The following is a 20,192-nucleotide window of genomic DNA, read 5'->3' as shown; positions in this document are numbered from 1 at the left end:
TCTGGATAACTGAACTCATGGAGCTTCCTAGAGGGTGCAGCACCTGGGGAAGACATGGAAGCTCTGCACGCCTTCCCCCAGGCCTCTCTCTGTGTATCTCTTGTATCTGGCTGTTCATCACTATCCTTTGTAATATCTCATGTTTTTATTTTGAGATACGGTCTCACTATGTTGCCCAGGTTGGTCTCAAACTCCTGTGCTCAAGTAAACCTCCCCGCTCAGCCTCTCGAAGTGCAGAGATCACAGGCATGAGCCCTGGCGCCAGGCCCTATAATATCCTTTATAAGGGGGCACACGTGAGTAAAGGGTTTCCCTGAGTTCTAGGTGCCATTCTAGAAAATTAACTGAACCCAAAGAGGGGATCATGGGAACCTCAATTTTTATAGCCCTGTGTCAGAAGCACAGGCACCACGTGAGCTTTTGACTGGCATCTGATGCGGGGGCAGCCTTGTGGAACTGAGCCCCCAACCCGTGCAATCACAGGAAGCAGCCGATTTGCTGTACTAGCCTTGGCCACCACACCATCTCTGACAGTGTTCCTGCCCTGCCCACTCCTTAACGATTACCTTTCAGCCAGGCACGGTGGCTCACGCCTGTAATTGCAGCTATTTGGGAAACTGAAGCTGGAGGATTGCTTGAGCCCAGGAGTTTGAGACCAGCCTAGACAACTTGGCGAAACCCCAGTACCACTAAAAAATACAAACATTAGCTGAGTGTGGGCGTGCACGCCTGTAATCCCAACTACTTGGGAAGCTGAGGCACGAGAATGGCTTGAACCCAGGAGGCAGAGGTTGCAGTGGGAGCTGAGATTGTGCCACTGCACTCCAGTCTGGGTAATGACAGAGTGAGGCTCTGTCTCAAAAAAAAAAAAAAAGATTTCCCTTCTTAAACTTGCTTCCAACTGCCTTAAATCTGTGAGCGCCATCTGTTACTAGCGGGGATACTCCCTGCATCACGACTGGACACAGATACTGCAGAGCAGGAAGGGGCACTTGGCAGCCACGTGGGAGATGCACAGGGAAGTGTCAGCAGCGTTTCACACTGTTTATTCCCCAAAACCCCTGCCACAGGAGAAGACAGCCACTGTACAGATTGGAAAATGTGGACGAGGAGAAAAGGGGTATATGGTAAGCAAAATAAATTGTAGTTTTCCATCCTTGGGGAAGACAAAGGAACTCTTAGCACTGCTATAATGAATAGCCCCCGAATGCCAGTGATTTAATTCAGTGGAGTTCAGACCTCATTCCTGTGTCACTGCAGAGTGGATGCTCCTGGATGAAGGCTCTGGTAGGTATCTCTCCTCCAGTTGGTGATTCAGGGACCCAGGCTCCTTCTGCCTTGCGGCTCTGCCTTTTTTAGGTCCTCAGGATGCTCTCCATGTATCTTGCCAATGGGGAGCCAGTGTGGAGTACTCACAAGCGGGTCTCACAGCACATCCTCTGGGGCTAATACACATCCCGTCTCTCCACACCCTGTTGGTCGGAAGTCACTGCTTGGCGCCCTGCTATCTGCAGGAGGGGAAGTGTTTTTAGATGCAGGGCCAGGATTATTACAGTGGGGCAAGTGAGGCAATTGCTTCAGAGATCAGATTTAAGTGGGTGGTGGCAAAAACTCAGGAGAATTTGTGGCAGGCTGGGCTTGTGGGGTTCTTAGCAGCACACTCCCTGTGGAGTGGCCCCCTGCCCGCACCTGCACCCCCTACCCCCTTAGGGAGGCCCAGCACTCACCTGGCTGGAGTTGTGGCTTTAGTCTGCTGCTGACCTGTAGGGAGACCAACAGTGAGTCAGGGTGGCATCCGGGTGGCGGCAGTCTCCATCCCACCTTCTCTGCTGTGCCCTAGGCTGAGGCCCTCCTTAGAGGGACCAGAGCAGCAGAGCAGCTCCATGCAAACCCATCAGGAAGGGCCTGGGACTCAGCCGGCACCCTGAGGCAACCCCCTGACCTGTCCTCCCTGTTGTCCACCACATCACCTCCTGAAACCGGCACCCCCCAACCTTGATACCCTCTGTTGGCTTCCTTCACTCTTGAGCTCTCCGCTCACCCCCAACCTGGCTCCCTCCACCGCTGAGCCCTTGCCCACCCATCTCTTCCCTCCCTTCCCTTCCCTTGACATATGCACCCCAACCTCTCCCTCCAAGTCCTCAGGGAGACTATGCCTGTGGTTTCCTTCTGGGTGTCGGCTGGGTCTGCCCTCCAGCCTTGGGAGCCTCATGCTTGGGACTCATGTTTGCGGCTGTTCAAGTTCTGTTGCCACCACTAGGACCCCCTCCCCTCTGTCTGGTCTCACCCTGAATCTTCTGCTGCCTATTCCACCGTGCTCTGCCCCTCTTGTCCCCCTGGCATCCTTGCAGCGCTTCCCAAGCACTGGGCCCCTGGTCCACAGACATCCCCTCCACCATCCAGCCTCCTCCCGGGTTCGGCGTCCACAGAGACACCGTCTGAACCCAGGCCTCACGGCACCCCTCAACTCTGGGGGCCTTCCCTTCCACTTCTATAGGTTGTTTTTTAATGTTGGGACTGGGAACTCTGAAATATTAACTGCTAGTATCATTTTCATGTTGCAACTTTTACTCCTTCCAGCGTAACACCTAGGCCGGGTGCTGTGGCTCACGCTGGTGATAATCCCAGGATTGGGAGGCCAAGGTGGACAGATCACCTGAGGCCAGGAGTTCGAGATCAGCCTGGACAATATGGTGAAAACCCGTCTCTACTAAAATTACAAAAATTAGCCAGGTGTGGTGGTGTGTGCCTGTAGTCCCAGCTACTCAGGAGGCTGAGGTAGGAGAATTGCTTGACCCCGGGAGGTGGAAGTTGTACTGAGCCAAGATCACGCCACTGCACTCCAGCCTGGGTGACAAAGCGAGATTCTGTCTCAAAAAAAAAACACCTAGAATTTACCATCCTAGGCTGGGCGCGGTGGCTCAAGCCTGTAATCCCAGCACTTTGGGAGGCCGAGGTGGGCAGATCACGAGGTCAGGAGATCGAGACCATCCTGGCTAACACGGTGAAACCCCGTCTCTACTAAAAAATACAAAAAAACTAGCCGGGCGAGGTGGCGGGCGCCTGTAGTCCCAGCTACTCGGGAGGCTGAGGCAGGAGAATGGTGTGAACCCGGGAGGCGGAGCTTGCAGTGAGCCGAGATCCAGCCACCGCACTCCAGCCTGGGCGACAGAGCGATATTCCGTCTCAAAAAAAAAAAAAAAAAAAAGAATTTACCATCCTAACCATTGCTTAGTGTACAGTTTGGTTGTGAGACAGATCTCCAGAACATTTTCATCTTGCGAAACTGAAACTCAAAAGTCCTCTTTCTTTTCTTTTCTTTTCTTTCTTTTTTTTTTTTTTGAGACAGAGTCTGGCTCTGCTGCCCAGGCTGGAGTGCAGTGGCCGGATCTCAGATCACTGCAAGCTCCGCCTCCCGGGTTTACGCCATTCTCCTGCCTCAGCCTCCCGAGTAGCTGGGACTACAGGCGCCTGCCAGCTCGCCCGGCTAGTTTTTTGTATTTTTTAGTAGAGACGGGGTTTCACCCTGTTAGCCAGGATGGTCTCGATCTCCTGACCTCGTGATCCACCCGTCTCTGCCTCCCAAAGTGCTGGGATTACAGGCTTGAGCCACCGCGCCCGGCCCTTTTCTTTTTTTTTTTTTTTGAGACGGAGTCTTGCTCTGTCACCCAGGCTGCTATGCAGTGACGTGATCTCAGCTCACTGCAACCTCCATCTCCTGGGTTCCAGTGATTCTCCTGCCTCAGGCTCCTGAGTAGATGGGATTACAGGTGCCCGCCACCACACCCAGCGAATTTTTTGTATTTTTTGTATTTTTTTTTTTGAGACGGAGTCTCACTGTGAGTCGCTCAGGCTGGAGTGCAGTGGCGTGATCTCAGCTCACTGCAAGCTCCGCCTCCTGGGTTCACGCAATTCTCTTGCCTCAGCCTCCGAGTAGCTGGGACTACACGCGCCCACCACCACGCCCAGCTAGTTTTTTGTATTTTTAGTAGAGACAGGGTTTCACCGTGTTAGCCAGGATGGTCTCGATCTCCTGACCTCGTGATCCACCTGCCTCGGCCTCCCAAAGTGCTGGGATTACAGGCTTGAGCCACCGTGCCGGGCATTGTTTGTATTTTTAGTAGAGCTAATTTTTTTGTATTTTTAGTAGAGACAGGGTTTCGCCATGTTGGCCAGGCTGGACTTGAACTCCAGACCTCAAGTGATCCCCCCACCTTGGCCTTCCAAGGCATGTCCCTCACAGGCATGAGCCACCACACTGGGCCAGTAAAACTGAAACTCTATGTTCTTCAAATGTTAACTCTCCATTCCCATCTCCTCCATGCCCCTGACAACCACCTTTCTGCTTCCTGTTTCTAGGAATCTGGCTACTCCAGATACTCATATAAATGGAATCAGACATTATTTATCTTTTTGTAACTAGCTTATTTCACTTAGCATAATGTCTTCAAGGCTCATTTATACTAGAGCATGTGTAAGAATTTCCTTCCCTTTAAAGGTTGAGGCCAGGCACAGTGGCTCACCCCTATAATCCTAGCACTTTGGGAGGCCAAGGTGGGTGGATCCCCTAAGGTCAGGAGTTCGAGACCAGCCTGGCCAACATGGTGAAACCCCGTCTCTACCAAAAATACAAGAAGTAGCTGGGCATGTTGGCACACACCTGTGATCCCAGTCACTCAGGAGGCTGAGCCAAGAGAATCGCTTGAACCTGGGAGGTGGAGGTTGCAGTGAACTGAGATTGCACTGAACTGAGATTGCACTGCTGCACTCCAGCCTGGGTGACAAAGCAGGACTTTGTCTCAAAATAAATAAGTAAATAAAAAAGGTTTAATAATATTCTTTTTTTCAGAACTTTTTTATTTTTATTTTTATTTTTTTTTAAATAGACAGGATCTTACTCTGTCACCCAGGATGGTGGAGTGCAGTGGCACAATCATAGCTCACTACACCCTCAACCTCCTGGGCTCAGGTCATTCTCCCAACCTCAGCTTCCTGAGTAGCTGGGACTACAGACACCATATTTTGTTTGATGGACATTTCAGTTGATTCTACATTTGGGGTATTTTGAGTAATGCTACTACAAACATTGGTGTGCAAACCCCTCTTCCTGACCCTGCTTTCAATTTGTTGAATATATGCCCAGAAGTGAGATTGTTGGATCATATGGTAGTTCTACTTTTAATATTGCGGAGGCTAAGGCAACTCCATCTTGGAGGCTAATCTGCCATGGCAGCTTCTGATTAACTCCACTTTTGGGAAGGCCTCTAAGATTTCCAGTTGATCTATCATTCCTTGTGTAACAGCAGGTACATATCACAAATCCTGCCCTAGAGTCAAACAACCTTGATATGATCATACTTCAACTGTGGAGTACAAACCATCCTTCCCCTGTGGAGTACAAACCATCCTTCCCCTGTGGAGTACAAACCATCCTTCCCCTGTGGAGTACAAACCGTCCTTCCCCTGTGGAGTACAAACCGTCCTTCCCCTGTGGAATACAAACCGTGGGTCTGGGGGTAATAGTGCAAGGACCTACCATCTTGTCTCATCACCCTGTTTTCTCCTGTATTTTCTTCTAGACATTGGGCAGTTTTGGGTCTTACGTTGAGATTTTCAGTTAATTTTTTGTATGTGGTATAAGGTAGAGATGCACCTCTATGTTTTGCATGAGGGTATCCAGCTTTCTCAACACCATTTGTTGAAGAAACTATTCTTCGCTGAGTGGTCATCTTGGCACCCTTGTGGAGGATCATTTGACTGTCTATGTGAGGGTTTATTTGTGGGCTCCTCTGTATTCTATTCCACTGGTCTATTTACTTTTTTTTTTTTTTTTTTTTGGCAGAGTTTCACTCTTGTTGCCCAGGCTGGAATGCAATGGCGTGATCTCGGCTCACTGCAACCTCTGCCTCCCGGGTTCAAGTGATTCTCCTGCCTCAGTCTCCCGAGTAGCTGGGATTACAGGCATGAGACACCGCACCCAGCTAATTTTTTTTTTTGGTAGAGATGGGGCTTCTCCACGTTGGTCAGGCTGGTCTCAAACTCCCAATCTCAGGTGATCCGCCCAGCTCGGCCTCCCAAAGTGCTGGGATGACAGGCGTGAGCCACTGCACCCAGCCTATTTATGTCTTTATTTCAGTACCACATTATTTTGATTACCATAGTTTTTAATATATTCTGAAATCAGGGAAGGCGTGTCCTCTAACTCTGTTCACCTTTCTAAAGATTATTTTGGTTTGTGGTAGTGCTTTCAGATTCCATTTGAATTTCTGGATGAATTTTCTGTTTGAGCCCAAAAAAAAATGCCATTGGGGTTTACATAGGATTTGCATTGGATCTGGAGATTGTTGTTGGTGGCATGGACACCTTGACAATATTAATTCTTCCATTCCACGAACAAGAATGTCATCCACTTATTTGTGTCTTCTTTTCATTTGTTCAGAAATGTTTCGTAGTTTCAGTGTACAAGTCTTTCATTTCCCTGGTTAGGTTTATTCCAAAGATCTTACTTTATTTTTTGACATTATTGTAAGTGGAATTGTTTTCTTAATTTTCTTTTCAGATTGTTTATGGTTAGTGCACAAAAATGCAGTACATTTTTGCTTGTATGTTAAATTGGTTTCCTGGAACTTTGCTGAATTCATTCGTTCAACAGGTATTTTTGTGCAATACTTAGGATTTTCTACATATGAGATCTTGTCACCTGCAAACAGAGATCATTTTGCTTGTTCCTTTTCAAATTAGATGCCTTTTGATTCTTTGCTTAATTGCTCTGGCTAGGACTTCAAATCTTTTTTTTTTTTTTTTTTTAAGTAGAGATGGGGTTTTGCCATGTTGGCCAGGGTGGTCTCAAACTCGTAGCCTCAAGTAATCCACCTACCTCGACTTCCAAAAGTGCTGGGATAACAGGTGTGAGCCACTGTGCCTGGCCTGACTTCAAATCCTATGTTGAAGAGAAGTAGTGAGATAGGGCATCCTTCTCTTGTTCTTGATCTTGGAGGCAAATATTTCAGTCTTTCACTAAAATGACTGAAAGACTTTCAGCTGTGGGCCTTGCATGACTGGCCTTTATTATGTTGCAGTACATTCCTTCTCTTCCTGGCTTGTGGAGTGTTTTACCAGGAAAGGGTGTTTAAGCTGGGCACCGTGGCTTAGCCTGTAATCCCAGCACTTTGGGAGGCCAAGGCGGGCTGATCAGTTGAGGTCAGGAGTTCGAGACCAGCCTGGCTAATATAGTAAAACCACGTTTCTTCCAAAAATAAAATATTAGCTGGGCATAGTGGTGCACGCCTGTAATCCCAGCTCCTCAGAAGGCTAAGGTGGAAGCATCTCTTGAACCTGGGAGGCAGAAGTTGCAGTGAGCCGAGATGGCACCGCTGCACTCCAGGCTGGGCAACAGAGTGAGGCTCCAACTCAAAAAAAAAAAAAAGGAAAGGGTATTCAATCTTGTCCAATGTTTTTTCTGCAGCAGTTGAGATAATCATGTGGGTTTTGTCCTTTTTTCTGTTAATGGGGTGCACTACATTGATTAATTTTCCTGTCTTGGGTGATACCTGCATTCCAGGACTAACTCCAACTTGGTCATGGTATACAATCCTTTTAACGTGCTGTCAAAGCTGGTTTGCTAGAATTTTGCTGAAGATTTTTCCATCAATATTCACCGGCCTTTTCGTCTGTATTTTGTGTGTTGTTTTCTTGCAGGGTCTTTATCTGGCTCTCAGATCATGGTGTTGCTGACCTCACAGAACGAACCTGGAAGTGTTCCCTCTGTCTTTGGTCATTATCCCGCCCTACCTCTTGTTGAACTTCATTGACTCTTGTTCCTTTGTGATCTCCTATTTTGCAGATTCTCCAAGCTTCCTACCGGCCCCCCTGCTCTCCATTCCTGCTCTCTCACTAGCTCCTGGACCTTCTGTGATCTCCTGATCTCCTGATTTTCTGCTGGAATCACAGGTGTGAGCCACTGCACCCGGCAAACAATTTTTTATATAGTTAAATTTATCAATATTTTAATATATGGCTCCTGGGTTTGGTCATACTGAGACTGTCTCCACTCTATGGTTATAAAATAATCTCACGTGCTTCCATGAGGAAGTTGAGGTGCACAGCCTTTGTACCCGCGAGCCTGTCCCCTGGCGAGGGTATGAGGCCAGGATCTGGCTGCAGGCAGCCCTGACCCCAAGCTCCTCCCCTCTGTGCTTTCCTAGCTCATAGGACGAATCTCCTTGCACTGAAGACTTTCTTTTTTTTCTTTTTATAGACAGAGTCTCGCTCTGTCACCCTGACTGGAGTGCAGTGTCACCATCTCGGCTTACTGCAGCCTCTGCCTCCCAGGTTCAAGCAATTCTCCTGCCTCAGCTTCCTGAGTAGCTGGGACTACAGGTGTCCGCTACCACGCCCAGCTAATTTTTTGTGTTTTTAATTGAGACGGGGTTTCACCATTTTGGCCAGGCTGGTCTTGAATGCCTGACCTCAAGTGATCCACCCGCCTCAGCCTCCCAAAGTGCTGGGATCACAGGCGTCAGCCACTGTGCCTGGCCTGAAGACTTTCTTGATGGTAACTTACTGTCAGGTTTGGAGGATATTGAGGTAGAACTCATTGATGCCTGGAGCCTTGTCCTCTCTTTTGAACTGGGAATGTGTACATCCAAGTTTCCAAAGGACAACTCTGCTGAGATGCCACACATGGATCTCCAGTATAACAGATTCCAAACTGGCTGGGTGAGGTGGCTCAAGCTTGTAATCCCAGCACTTTGGGAGGCTGAGTTGGGCGGATCACGAGGTCAGGAAATCGAGACCATCCTGGCTAACACGGTGAAACCCCGTCTCTACTAAAATTACAAAAGAGTAGCCATGCGTGGTGGCAGGCACCTGTAGTCCCAGCTACTCGGGAGGCTGAGGCAGGAGAATGGCGTGAACCCAGGAGGCGGAGCTTGCAGTGAGCTGAGATTGTGCCACTGCACTCCAGCCTGGGCGACAGAACAAAACTCCATCTCAAAAAACAAACAAACAAAAAAAACAAAACAAGACAACAAAAACAAAAACAAAAAAAGATTCCAAACTAAACGAGGCATCATTCCCCTCCAAACATAGTCTCCTCCTCTATTGTCTACTGTACTTGATGGTTTCATCACAGCCCCATGCACTCAAGTGGAAACGGATACTTCTTCCTGCTCCCTCGCCCCTACAGCAAACAATCAATCTCATTGGTTTTTATTACTTAATATTTTCTAGGATCTGGCCCTTTCCCTCTCTCCGCCTCACCCCTGCACTGCACTGACCCAGCCTGGCCCACCTCTGCCCGCTGCTCCACACACTGAGGTCTCCCATGGGGAGCTGAGGTCACCCTTTGCTGCCTCACGCTGCCTCTGGGATCAGAGGCTATTGGATATGATTTCCAAGGTTGTCTCCTCTCCTCTCCTGCCTCCTCCACCAGCATCAAGCTTCCCACAGCTCCTGGAACGGTTTCCTCCACCCGCAAGGAAAGTGAGTGACCTCTACACCACCCTCACCTCTTGCCAAGCGAATTCTTTTCTTCTCTGAGACATCTGCAGATGTCACCTCCTCTGGGAAGTCCTCCCTGATTACCTCTCTCTCCTCCTACCCTTGTTTAGCAATACCATAACTCTTTCTCAATGAAGCAATTAGTCCTTGAGGCAACTGACAACTCCACATCCCCAGTTCCCTGAGAACAGAGCCTATGCTTTATCTACTTTGCTTCTCCAGTTTCAAGCCAGGCCGTGGCAGGTGGGCAGTCAGCCAGTGCCTGCTGAGCTCAGCCCAATTCTGGTCGCTTCTCCTCTCTCTGTCCTTTTCCCAGGGAAGACCCTCCCCTCTCCAGGAACCTTCAGGGGAGGGTAAATGATTGATGACTGAGAGAGAAGTAGTTGGGGGGATCCAGCTGTGTAGAGAGGACTGGGGGCTCTCTTTTCTTTCTTTTCTTTTCTTTTTTTTTTTTTTTTGAGACGGAGTCTCGCTCTGTCGCCCAGGCTGGAGTGCAGTGGCGCGATCTTGGCTCACTGCAAGCTCCGCCTCCCAGGTTCCCGCCATTCTCCTGGCTCAGCCTCCCAAGTAGCTGGGACTACAGGCGCCCACAACCGCGCCCAGCTAATTTTTTGTATTTTTAGTAGAGACGGGGTTTCACCGTGGTCTCGATCTCCTGACCTTGTGATCCGCCCGCCTCGGCCTCCCAAAGTGCTGGGATTACAGGTGTGAGCCACCGCGCCCGGCTCTTTCTTTCTTTCTTTCTTTCTTTTTTTTTTTTTTTTTTTTTGAGACGGAGTCTTATTCTGTCACCAGGCTGGAGTGCAGTGATGCGATCTTGACTCACTGCAACCTCTACCTGCGGGATTCAAGCGATTCTCCTGCCTCAGCCTCTGAGTAACTGGTCCTACAAGCGTGCGCAACCATGCCCAGCTAATTTTTGTATTTTTTTTTTTTTTTTTGAGATGGAGTCTCACTCTGTCGTCCAGGCTGGAGTGCAGTGGCGCGATCTCGGCTCACTGCAAGCTCCACCTCCCGGGTTCACGCCATTCTCCTGGCTCAGCCTCCCGAGTAGCTGGGACTACAGGCGCCCACCACCGTGCCCGGCTAATTTTTTGTATTTTTAATAGAGACGGGGTTTCACTGTGATCTCGATCTCCTGACCTCGTGATCCGCCCGCCTCGGCCTCCCAAAGTGCTGGGATTACAGGCGTGAGCCACCGCGCCCGGCAAATTTTTGTATTTTTAGTAGAGATGGGGTGTCATCATGTTGGCCAGGATGGTCTCAATCTCTTGACCTCATGATCCACCCGCCCTTGGCCTCCCAAAGTGCTGGGATTACAGGCGTGAGCCACTGCACCCAGGCTGGGAGTTCTCACACGTGACCCTGCATGACCCCACTGCAGGAGCCCCCGAGATGCAGACGCCCCAGCACAGGCCACGGAGTTGGCCTCAGTGGGCTTGAGGGGAGCCAGCAGGGTCTGCGTATTTCTGAAATCCCTTAGCTGCAGGTGGGCTCTGAGAAACCCCAGCTTGGAGGCTTGAGGAGACAGCATGTCCTGGGCACTTACCTTTCCTTCTTTTCCACCTGAGGAGGCACAGCAGTCCCAAAGTGACAGTTTTGAGCACAGCAACAGCCAATGCCACACTGATAGCAGTGTCCAGACTTAGGTGCCATGATTCTGAGTGCCCTTTGCCTTCTGTGACCCTGAGTCCAGCTGTGGTGGTTGCACTGCTGGGCCTCCAGGTGGTGGTGGTCATGACAGCTGGGGAGAGATGAGGAATGAGCAGACCCTCTTCTGGGGGTGCGGGGCATCAGGGTGAAAGGCATGGTGTGCTGCTTTCTAGATTGGGGGACATTCAGGATGAGCAAGCCGCTCTCAGAAGCCCACACAGGGAAGGGGTAGCAAGGTGAAATGCTGACAGCTCTCAATCCAGACAACTGGGTTTAAATGTGAAGACGTCACCAGTCACCAAAAACCCTGACTGCAGTGGGCAAGGCGCGTGCCGGGGCAGCTGGACTCACCCTGGGTGATGGTGAGTTTGGTCCCCTCCATGGACTGCCACCGCTGCCTCCCTGATCTCCGTGTGTCCAGCTCGACTCGGCAGAAATACACAGACTGGTCCTCCTTCCGCAGGTTCCAAATCCTGAGGAGCCCGCGGTCCTGACCCTCTGTCCAGTTCAGAAAGAGCCGGTTCGAGTAATCCTCGTGAATGAAAGCTGGCCTTGTTCTGTAGAAGAACTCCCCGTGGAAGTCGCCCCGTCTCCAGGATATTTTCATGTTGGGAGCTGCGGCTAACTCCCAGAGGTGATAGAAGGAGAAGGGAATTTCCACGGAGCCACCCATAGGGGCTGAGAGGTGTTTTCGTTGAGTGACCCCATAAGGGCCGCTTGGACCAGATCCCGCGGAGCCACCTAGAGGTGGGAGGGAGAGAGTGGGGGAGAGACCTTGAAGCCACCGCAAGACACAAAGAGGGTGACCCCAGACCCTCCTGCACCTTCAGCCACAGGCAGTCGTGTGACAGGTGGCTGGACTGACTTCTGGCCTGGGTCTCCCACTCTTCAGGTATGGGAGAGAGAGGATGGGGGCACCCGCCCCTGTGGGACCCGCCCTCGTTTCCTGGTGGTGGGAGCCTGGGCCCTCCCCAAGATGTCCCACCTTTGTCTCGGGTTGGCCCCTCCTGTGGTTTGGGCAGAGCCCACATCTGGGCGGTCCTGGGCACTTACCAGGTTGCAGAAATGCTGGCGGCAGCAGCAGGGGCAGCAGGGGCAGCAGCAGGGGCCGGCCCATGGCTTTGCTCTCCTCCAGGGGATGGGGAGACCAGCAGAGCCGTCCAGGCAGAGAGGGGCCCTGTGGTGGGGCCACCTGGGGGTTGAGGTGAGTGGGGGCAGCCGGGCTCAGGCTCCACAGAGGGCTGTGGGGGCCGGGAGCCTTCCTCAAACCCGTGCACCTCCAGGATGACCAGCACTTCCTTTATCCATCTGGTTTTTTTCCTCTTATTGCAAAAGGGCCTCCCTTGTGGTCAGTGTCAAGTCAGCCCTGCCCAAGGGCCCCAGTGCCCATCCTCCTGCTGAGGGGCCGGGCCTGACCTTGGCTGGCTGGGCCCCTCCTACCTGGATCCCTGCAGCCCCACCTCACTCAGCTTCACTTCTCATCCTTCTCTTTGCCCAGGGCCAGCACAGGATCTTTCAGGGAGAGGAAAGGCAGGCCTGAATCTCTGCCCTTCTGTGTCCCAGATTCAGTCCTCAGGGAGGAGGAGGAGGAAGCCGGTGGAGGTCACAGGCGCTCAGTCCCCAGCCCAAGCACCAGAGTCCCCAGCTTGTCTTCTTTCCCTCTCTCTCCGGCAGGGACTCCCATGCAGTCCCCAGGCACCACCAGGGCCCAGCTGGCCTCTTCCCATGCCAGGCCCGCTCCCTTGGTGCAAGCACCCCACCTTGCTCAAGGGGTGAGGGGGCTGATGGTCCCCTACACAGACTGGTCCTTCTGGAGGCCACCCCTTCACCTCCTAGACGTGAGACTGGATCTGCAGGCTCCCCTCTGACCTCCCCATCCTACACAGGCAGGGACAGGGCTCCAAGAAGCCCTGCCCCAGGCCACGTGACTTGCAGTGGCAGTTCCAGGACCAGAGCTCCCTCTACCCAGACGTCTTGGCCTGGCTGAAGGGCAGAATCTCTGGGCCTCAACTTCTGAGTGCAGGACAGGAGGCCGTCCCTTCATACAGCACCTCAGGTCATTCCCTCCACACACCTGAGCCCTTGGCTGATCCAGAAGCTTCCTTGGACACAGAAGGAAGTGAAGGCTCAGAGCAACAGTGGGCACCCCGCACACAGTCCTGGACCCATCTCTAACGGGTTTCTGCTGGCCTTTGCCTGGGGTGGTCGCTGGAGCGGGGAGCTTTGGTGGCCCCCAGGGCTCCCTCCGTAGGAGGCTCTGCCCACCCTCTCCAGGGTGAGGTGGCCCCTCCAGCTAAGGGGCCGTGGGGGCAGGAAGACAGGATTTCGTCAGAGGAAATGGCATCAGCCTTCTTGAGACAGAAGCAGGCAGGGACGGGCCTCCCTTCTCTTAGTCTCTTCCCTGGCCCCAGTAGGCTCCTCTGTGCTTCCCAGGGCCAGCCAGGCTGCCCTCCCTCCCTCCCTTCACAGGCTGGAGGAAACATGTTCCCCTGTGCTCAGGAAACCCCTCCGTCTGAGCCAGGCCCTCAATGCCTCATTCTCCCCATTCAACCCACAGGAAAACGGAGGCATGGGGGCTTTGGACTGAACTGGTCCCACATGCAACGGTGGGCTGAAGAGAGGACAAGGGGCCCCCTGGCTGTCTGGGCAGGGCCTTGAGAGGGTGGTCCACCCTACCTGAGGACTTTTTTTTTTTTTAAGATGGTCTCACTGTGTCACCCAGGCTGGAGTTCAGTAGTGCGATTTTGGTTCACAGTAACCTCTGCCTCCTGGGTTCAAGTAATTCTCCTGCCTCAGCCTTCTAAGTAGCTGGGAATTACAAGTGCGTGCCACCATGCCCAGTTAATTTTTGTATTTTTAGTAGAGACAGGGTTTCACCATGTTGGCCAGGCTGGTCTTGAACTCCTGGCCTCAAGTGATCTGCCCACCTCAGCCTCCCAAAGTGCTGGGATTACAGGCATGGGATACGACGCCCAGCCACTGAGGACTGACTCTTGGTTCCATTCCTGCCTTGCCCATGAGCCATGGGACCCAGCTGGAAGGTCACCTGCTTACCAGGCTGCCCGAGGAGGGGGTGACATAGAACTTTTAGCCAACAGCCTCTGGGTAGCTCTGGAGGGCACATCCTCCCCAAGGGCCTCAGGCCTGGTACCGCCACGTGCGTTCTTAGATGCAAGGTACACGTTTATGTCACTTTCCGGGCCCTGGACCCAGCTGAACCCCCATGGGAGATTCCTTTTGCGTCAGGATTTCTGCTCTAGGATGGTGTGAGGTCTCCTGGGTGGTTCATCCTCCCTCCCCCAACATCAGTGACAGGGCCTGGGGCTAAGCCTGGGGCTGTGGCTGTCTCTCAGAGGGGGCTTTTGGGAGAAGGCAGCCCTGGAGGAGGGCATGATTCCAACAGGGGCAGAGCCTAAATGCAGCCTGTTAGCCCAGCAGGTGGCCATGGGAGAGGCGTGGGATGCAGTGTGTTCAGGTGCAGGGGGAGGGAGGGGACCAGGACCCTGAACCACGTTTTGAGAACTGCTGCTTGTATGTCCCCACCTTCCCTCAAAAACTATCCTCCTTTCCTCACCAGCCAAGTCTATCCCTGCCCCAGCCCCTTGCCCCCCGCTCCTTGGCACCCACTCTGAGATCAGGAATGAGGCACAGACGTCTGCTCTCACTGCCTCCCTTCACAGTACTGTCCTAGCCAGTGTGCTACGCTGGAAATACAAGTGTTTTGTGTCTTCTTCAATTCTGTATTGATCTATTTGGCCTCCACCCATCACAGGGCCCATATTTTCTATATTGCCTGCATTCTTGGCCTTTTTTTAGTGGGGGACATGGTCTCGCTCTGCCTGTAGGTGGGACTATAGGCATGCACCACAGTTCCCCTCTAATTTTCTTCTTTTTTGCAGAGACGTGGTGTCACTCTGTTACCCAGGCTGGCCTCAATCTCCCAGGCTCAAGGCATCCTCCCAGTGTGCTGGGATTACACACATGAGCCACAGGGCTAAGCCCCTTGTACACTGCCAATGCTCTGGCATCTGGTACCTCACTGACTAGGGAGAGACTCCCCCTCCCAGGGGTAGCCGACTGTAAAATTTTTACATCAACTTATTAAATCAGCTGGTCAATTCTGACCAGGAGCCATGCTGAAATTTTGATTAAGAAGTTCTTGGCCGGGCGCGGTGGCTCAAGCCTGTAATCCCAGCACTTTGGGAGGCCGAGATGGGCGGATCACGAGGTCAGGAGTTTGAGACCATCCTGGCTAACACAGTGAAACCCCGTCTCTACTAAAAAATACAAAAAACTAGCCGGGCGAGGTGGTGGGCGCCTGTAGTCCCGGCTACTCGGGAGGCTGAGGCAGGAGAATGGCGTAAAAACCCGGGAGGCGGAGCTTGCAATGAGCTGAGATCCGGCCTCTGCACTCCAGCCTGGGCGACACAGCGAGACTCCGTCTCAAAAAAAAAAAAAAAAAAAAAAGAAGTTCTTATTCAGGTGGGGCACAGTGGCTCATGTCTGTAATCCCAGCACTTTGGGAGGCCAAGGTGGGCGGATCACCTGAGGTCAGGAGTTCAAGACCAGCCCAGCCAACATGGTGAAACCCCCGTCTCTACTAAAAAAAAGAACAATACAAAAATTAGCTGGACACAACGGTGCACACCCGTAGTCCCAGCTACTCGGGAGGTTGATGCAGGAGAATCACTAGAACCCGGGAGGTGGAGGTTGCAGTAAGCCAAGATCATACCACTGCACTCCAGCCTGGGTGACAGGAAGAGTCCATCTCAAAAAAAAAAAAAAAAAAAAAAAAAAAATCAATTTGGGGATATTGACCTGTTAACAGTGAGCCTTAGCCAGGCACAGTGGCTTATGCCTGTCATCCCAGCACTTTGGGAGGCCAAGGTGGGCGGATCACCTGAGGTCAGGAGTTCAAGACCAGCCCAGCCAACATGGTGAAACCCCCGTCTCTACTAAAAAAAAGAACAATACAAAAATTAGCTGGACACAACGGTGCACACCCGTAGTCCCAGCTACTCGGGAGGTTGATGCAGGAGAATCACTAGAACCCGGGAGGTGGAGGTTGCAGTAAGCCAAGATCATACCACTGCACTCCAGCCTGGGTGACAGTAAGAGTCCATCTCAAAAAAAAAAAAAAAAAAAAAAATCAATTTGGGGATATTGACCTGTTAACAGTGAGCCTTAGCCAGGCACAGTGGCTTATGCCTGTCATCCCAGCACTTTGGGAGGCCAAGGAAGGCAGATCACTTGAGCCCAAAGTTTGAGACCAGCCTGGGCAATGAAACTTCATCTCTACAAAAAAAAAAAAAAAAGAAAAACTACAAAAATTAGCCAGGTATGGTGGCACGTGCCTGTGGTCCCAGCTACTTGGGAGCCGGAGGCAGGAGGATCGTTTGAGCCCAGGAGGTTGAGGCTGCAGTGAGCTGAGATCCCACCACTGCACAGCCCGGATGACAGAGTGAGACCTTGTCCCAAAACACCACCACTAGGCCATGCACGGTGGCTCACGCCTGAAATCCCAGCACTTTGGGAGGCTGAGGTGAGCGGATCATGAGGTCAGGAGATCAAGACCATCCTGGCCAACATGGTGAAACCCCGTCTCTACTAAAAATACAAAAATTAGCTGGGCGTGGTGGTGGGCGCCTATAGTTCCAGCTACTCAGGAGGCTGAGGCAGGAGAATCGCTTGAAACCAGGAGGCAGAGGTTGCACTGAGCTGAGATTGCGCCACTGCACTCCAACCTGGTGACAGTACAAGACTCCATCTCAAAAAAAAAAAAAAAAAAAAAAAAACCACCACCACCAAAACAACAATGAGCCTTGTGATATATGAACATGGTGTATCTCACGCTTGACTTAGGCCCTGACACTCAGGCCTTTCAGACATGATCTGGCCTGGCCCCCAAGCAATGTCAGCCACACCACCTGGTGTAGATGTGAGACTGCTCTTAGAGCACCCTCATCAGCCAGCTGCGCCTCCACCCACCAGGAACATGCTTGTCCAGGCCTGCCCCCTGCCCTCCTTCCCCAAGAACTCCTCTTCCTCCCAGCCCTGTGACCCCTGGGCGGGTTACGGCAATGCTTTGCACCTCAGGCTCCACATCTGTCAAATTGGACATCCTGAAAATACCCACCTCCTGACTTGTAAGATAAGACCATCTGGGAAGAGTTGCTCAGGCCTTGGGAGCCTCCTGGTTTACAATCTTCACATCCCTGCAGGCCTCCTCGCCCTTCTCATGTACCTGATGCTCAACGTGAGTCACATGGGTGCCACACGGCCAGGGAGGGACCCCCAGGATTCAAACCCAGGTCCATTCAAAGCTGAAACCTTACTGTGGGCCATGGGTGTTGGGGCTTGTCCTGGGCCCCTGGGGCCACTGGAGGGGAAGCAGGTGCTGCTGCTGGGCTGATTCAGCTCTTCCCCTGGAGCACATCAGCTCCCTCAGGCCTCAATTTCCATGCACACTGAACCAACAGCACTCTGGTCTCTGGGTCTCAGGCTCAACCATGCACCACAGCACAGTGCACCACACACTCTCAGGGCGCCCTTTGTCGCTGCTGCTGGCTCTCACACTTGAGGTTGGGCAGCACGGAGCAGGCTGGATGTCGGGATACTTTCTGGGTCCCAAGGTGTTTGGCTCTGAGTCCCACAGGGACCAGGCTGGGCTGCAGCCTCCTAAGCTTATGGAAGACAGGTTCAGGCCAGGGGACTCTTCCTCCACTGTGTGATGGGCAAGTGGCCCTGGCAGGGGGTCCCTCAGAGCTCCCCCTTTGTCTGCCTTTTTTTTTTTTTGAGACAGAGTCTCACTCTGTTGCCCAGGCTGGAGTGCAGTGGCGCGATCTTGGCTCACTGCAAGCTCTGCCTCCCGGGTTCACGCCATTCTCCTGCCTCAGTCTCCAGAGTAGCTGGGACTACAGGCGCCCACCACCACACCCGGCTAGTTTTTTGTACTTTTAGTAGTAACAGGGTTTCACCGTGTTAGCCAGGGTGGTCTCAATCTCCTGACCTCATGATCCACCCGCATGGGCCTCCCAAAGTGCTGGGATTACAGGCGTGCGTGAGCCACCGCGCCCGGCCCCCCTTTGTCTGCTTCTTAGAGATACCCAGCTTTCTGGAGATCCCCTTTAGGTTTCCCCTGAGACCTTACAAGCCCCACTGCAGCTGTCCTAGGACATGGTGGGATTGGAGCAGAAACCATCCTGCTGGGATCCCCCAGTTCTATCTAGGCAGCTAGAAGTGTCCCTCAGGAAGCTCCCCCAACCCCCCGCCACCCCAAGAAGCCAGGACAGATCTCTAAGATTGGGACACTGCCCTCTCCCTGGGCCAACTCCAACCCTGCAAGGAGGCCCCAACCCACTCTGGTTCTCACCTGGCTTCTTCCTCCAGGGGTGGAGACTGCCTCCCCAGTCTCTTCACCCCCAAAGAAGCAGCACAGTCAAGGCCCAAGTCAGAGAAACTGTGTTGCTGACTTCGTCACGGCAGGAAACGACTGGAATGGGGTTCTGTCACGCACACACTCACACCTGTGCCCACACACCCCCACGCATGCACACACACAGACCACATCCGCAGCAGGTGGGCCTGGCCAAGTACCCGTGGTACACTTATTGGAGGCCCAAGAATAAAGTAAGGGGGTGGCGCCCAGGAGGCCAGGGAAGGGGAAAGTCCAGTGGCCTCATGGTCTCTCTCATCGAACTCCGAAGCGTCCTTCCACGGCCCTGGGACCCCGACAGTCAGGGAAAAGAGTGAGGCCGGGACCGGTGTGGGGAGGCCTCTCCCCTGCCTGAGTGTAGAGTCCGTTCTCAACAGAGACAAAGCTGCCACGTGCAAGGATGGGTGTGGAGGCCGAGGCGGCAGGGCCCTGGGGCTGGTGTGCGGCGTGGGTGGGGAGCGATGCCCACCCGTTGGGGTGAGCCGTGTCCAAAGTAGCTGGGCAGAAGCTGGTGTTGATAGTGGCATAAGGGTCGTGGAGAGCAGCCTGGGAGGCCTGGCTGGGCGCCTGCACGGGGGAAGGAGGGTCAAGTGAGTCTGTACAGCTTGGGTCCAGCCCTGGCCCCCCTTCCCCTGCCACCTCGTCCCCAAAGCAGCCCCCCTCCTCACCCATGCTTGTGCTGTCAGTGCCTGGGAGTTGGTGTGGGATGGCTGTAGCCTAGGGGTAGGGCTGGGAGAGAGCGAGGATGGTCAGAGCTCTGCAGGGCATGTGGCCAGCCCAGTGTCAGGGGGATGTGAACAGGGCCCAGGTCTCACCGGTGCTTCTGTCGGCGCAGCAGGTGAAGGAGGTATCCACAGCCAAAGAGGAGGACTCCTGAGAGCCCCAAGATCCCGGCCAGATCTGCCCGCAGAATGGGGACAGGAGTTGGCGGGGCAGAGAGCCCTGGGCACAGAGATAGGAATCAGATCGGTGGCCAGTGCCCAAGCCCCTCCCTGCCCTCCTGGGCTCCTCGCCCTGGCCCCACCTGGGTCTGAGCTGGGCGGGAGGCTCCCACAGGACTCCCAGGAGCCTTCAGGGAAGGATGCAAACTTGCAGCAGAAGGTGGTGTTGGCGAAGGGGCTGCTGGCCCCAGAGTCTTCCAGGGCGAGAGAGATGCTGCTCTGGGTTTCCCAGCGGGCCTGGCGAGCAGGGGCCCATTGCCGGGTGCCAAGTTCTGGGTGCAACACAGCCAGCTTGGTCCCCCCAGCACCATCGGGGCCTCCCCAGCTCACAGTCACCAGGGAGATGGAGCCAGGCCCCAGGAACCCACAATGGACAGTGAAGGACGAGAGCTCAGTGGCCTCCATCTGAACTTGCACCCACACCTCCGGGGTCCCTGTGGAACAGCAGCAAGGTTGGTGGGCTGTTGTCCTACATCGCCCTCCCTGCAGCCCCTGCCCCTCTCTGGTGCTGGCACTCACCCGCAGTGACACACAGGGTCAGCAGCACCCAGGGCAGGGCCAGGGTCCGGCGCCCCATGGCCCCCTCCAGTCCGGGTTCTGGGGACTGCAGGGCCAGCACCTGTGCCTCTGTTCTCATCGCAGGAAGTCTTCATGTTGTCAGC

General features: G+C 53.3%; 2 protein-coding genes across 9 annotated transcripts in view; both read right to left on the bottom strand.

The window, feature by feature from the left end:
- LOC123572453 (paired immunoglobulin-like type 2 receptor beta) overlaps nt 1–18,653 on the bottom strand; it is a 21,830-nt gene extending 3,177 nt beyond the window's left edge. The window contains exons 1-6 of one of the 6 annotated variants that reach the window (XM_065541720.2): nt 18,527–18,653; nt 12,208–12,346; nt 11,506–11,895; nt 11,051–11,245; nt 1,728–1,761; nt 1,026–1,508 (exon numbers count right to left, since the gene is read on the bottom strand). In XM_065541720.2, coding sequence (XP_065397792.1) covers nt 1,505–1,508; nt 1,728–1,761; nt 11,051–11,245; nt 11,506–11,895; nt 12,208–12,271 — 687 coding nt within the window. In that variant the 5' untranslated portion in view covers nt 12,272–12,346; nt 18,527–18,653 and the 3' untranslated portion in view covers nt 1,026–1,504. Of the gene's footprint in view, nt 1–1,025; nt 1,509–1,727; nt 1,762–8,343; nt 8,734–11,046; nt 11,246–11,505; nt 11,896–12,207; nt 12,441–18,526 lie in introns of those variants that run through there. The other 5 variants (XM_045389546.3, XR_012432244.1, XM_045389547.3 and 2 more) reach the window with 5 other exon arrangements.
- On the bottom strand, nt 18,600–20,192 carry PVRIG (PVR related immunoglobulin domain containing). Of its 3 annotated transcripts, XM_005549224.5 has the most exons (5): nt 20,050–20,192; nt 19,614–19,964; nt 19,405–19,531; nt 19,258–19,318; nt 18,600–19,156 (listed from the first exon to the last, which is right to left on the bottom strand). In XM_005549224.5, exons 1-5 carry the CDS (start codon nt 20,165–20,167, stop codon nt 18,845–18,847), a joined length of 969 nt encoding a protein of 322 aa, XP_005549281.3. In that variant the 5' UTR covers nt 20,168–20,192; the 3' UTR covers nt 18,600–18,844. The 3 variants fall into 3 exon arrangements, with proteins under 3 accessions (XP_005549281.3, XP_045245478.2, XP_073890672.1); XM_045389543.3 differs by lacking the exon at nt 19,258–19,318; XM_074034571.1 differs by lacking the exon at nt 19,614–19,964.

Source organism: Macaca fascicularis, chromosome 3 (assembly GCF_037993035.2).
Source record: "Macaca fascicularis isolate 582-1 chromosome 3, T2T-MFA8v1.1".
NCBI classification, from domain to species: domain Eukaryota; kingdom Metazoa; phylum Chordata; class Mammalia; order Primates; family Cercopithecidae; genus Macaca; species Macaca fascicularis.
Note: the sequence above shows the minus strand (reverse complement) of the source record. Positions and strands in the feature narration are given on the sequence as shown.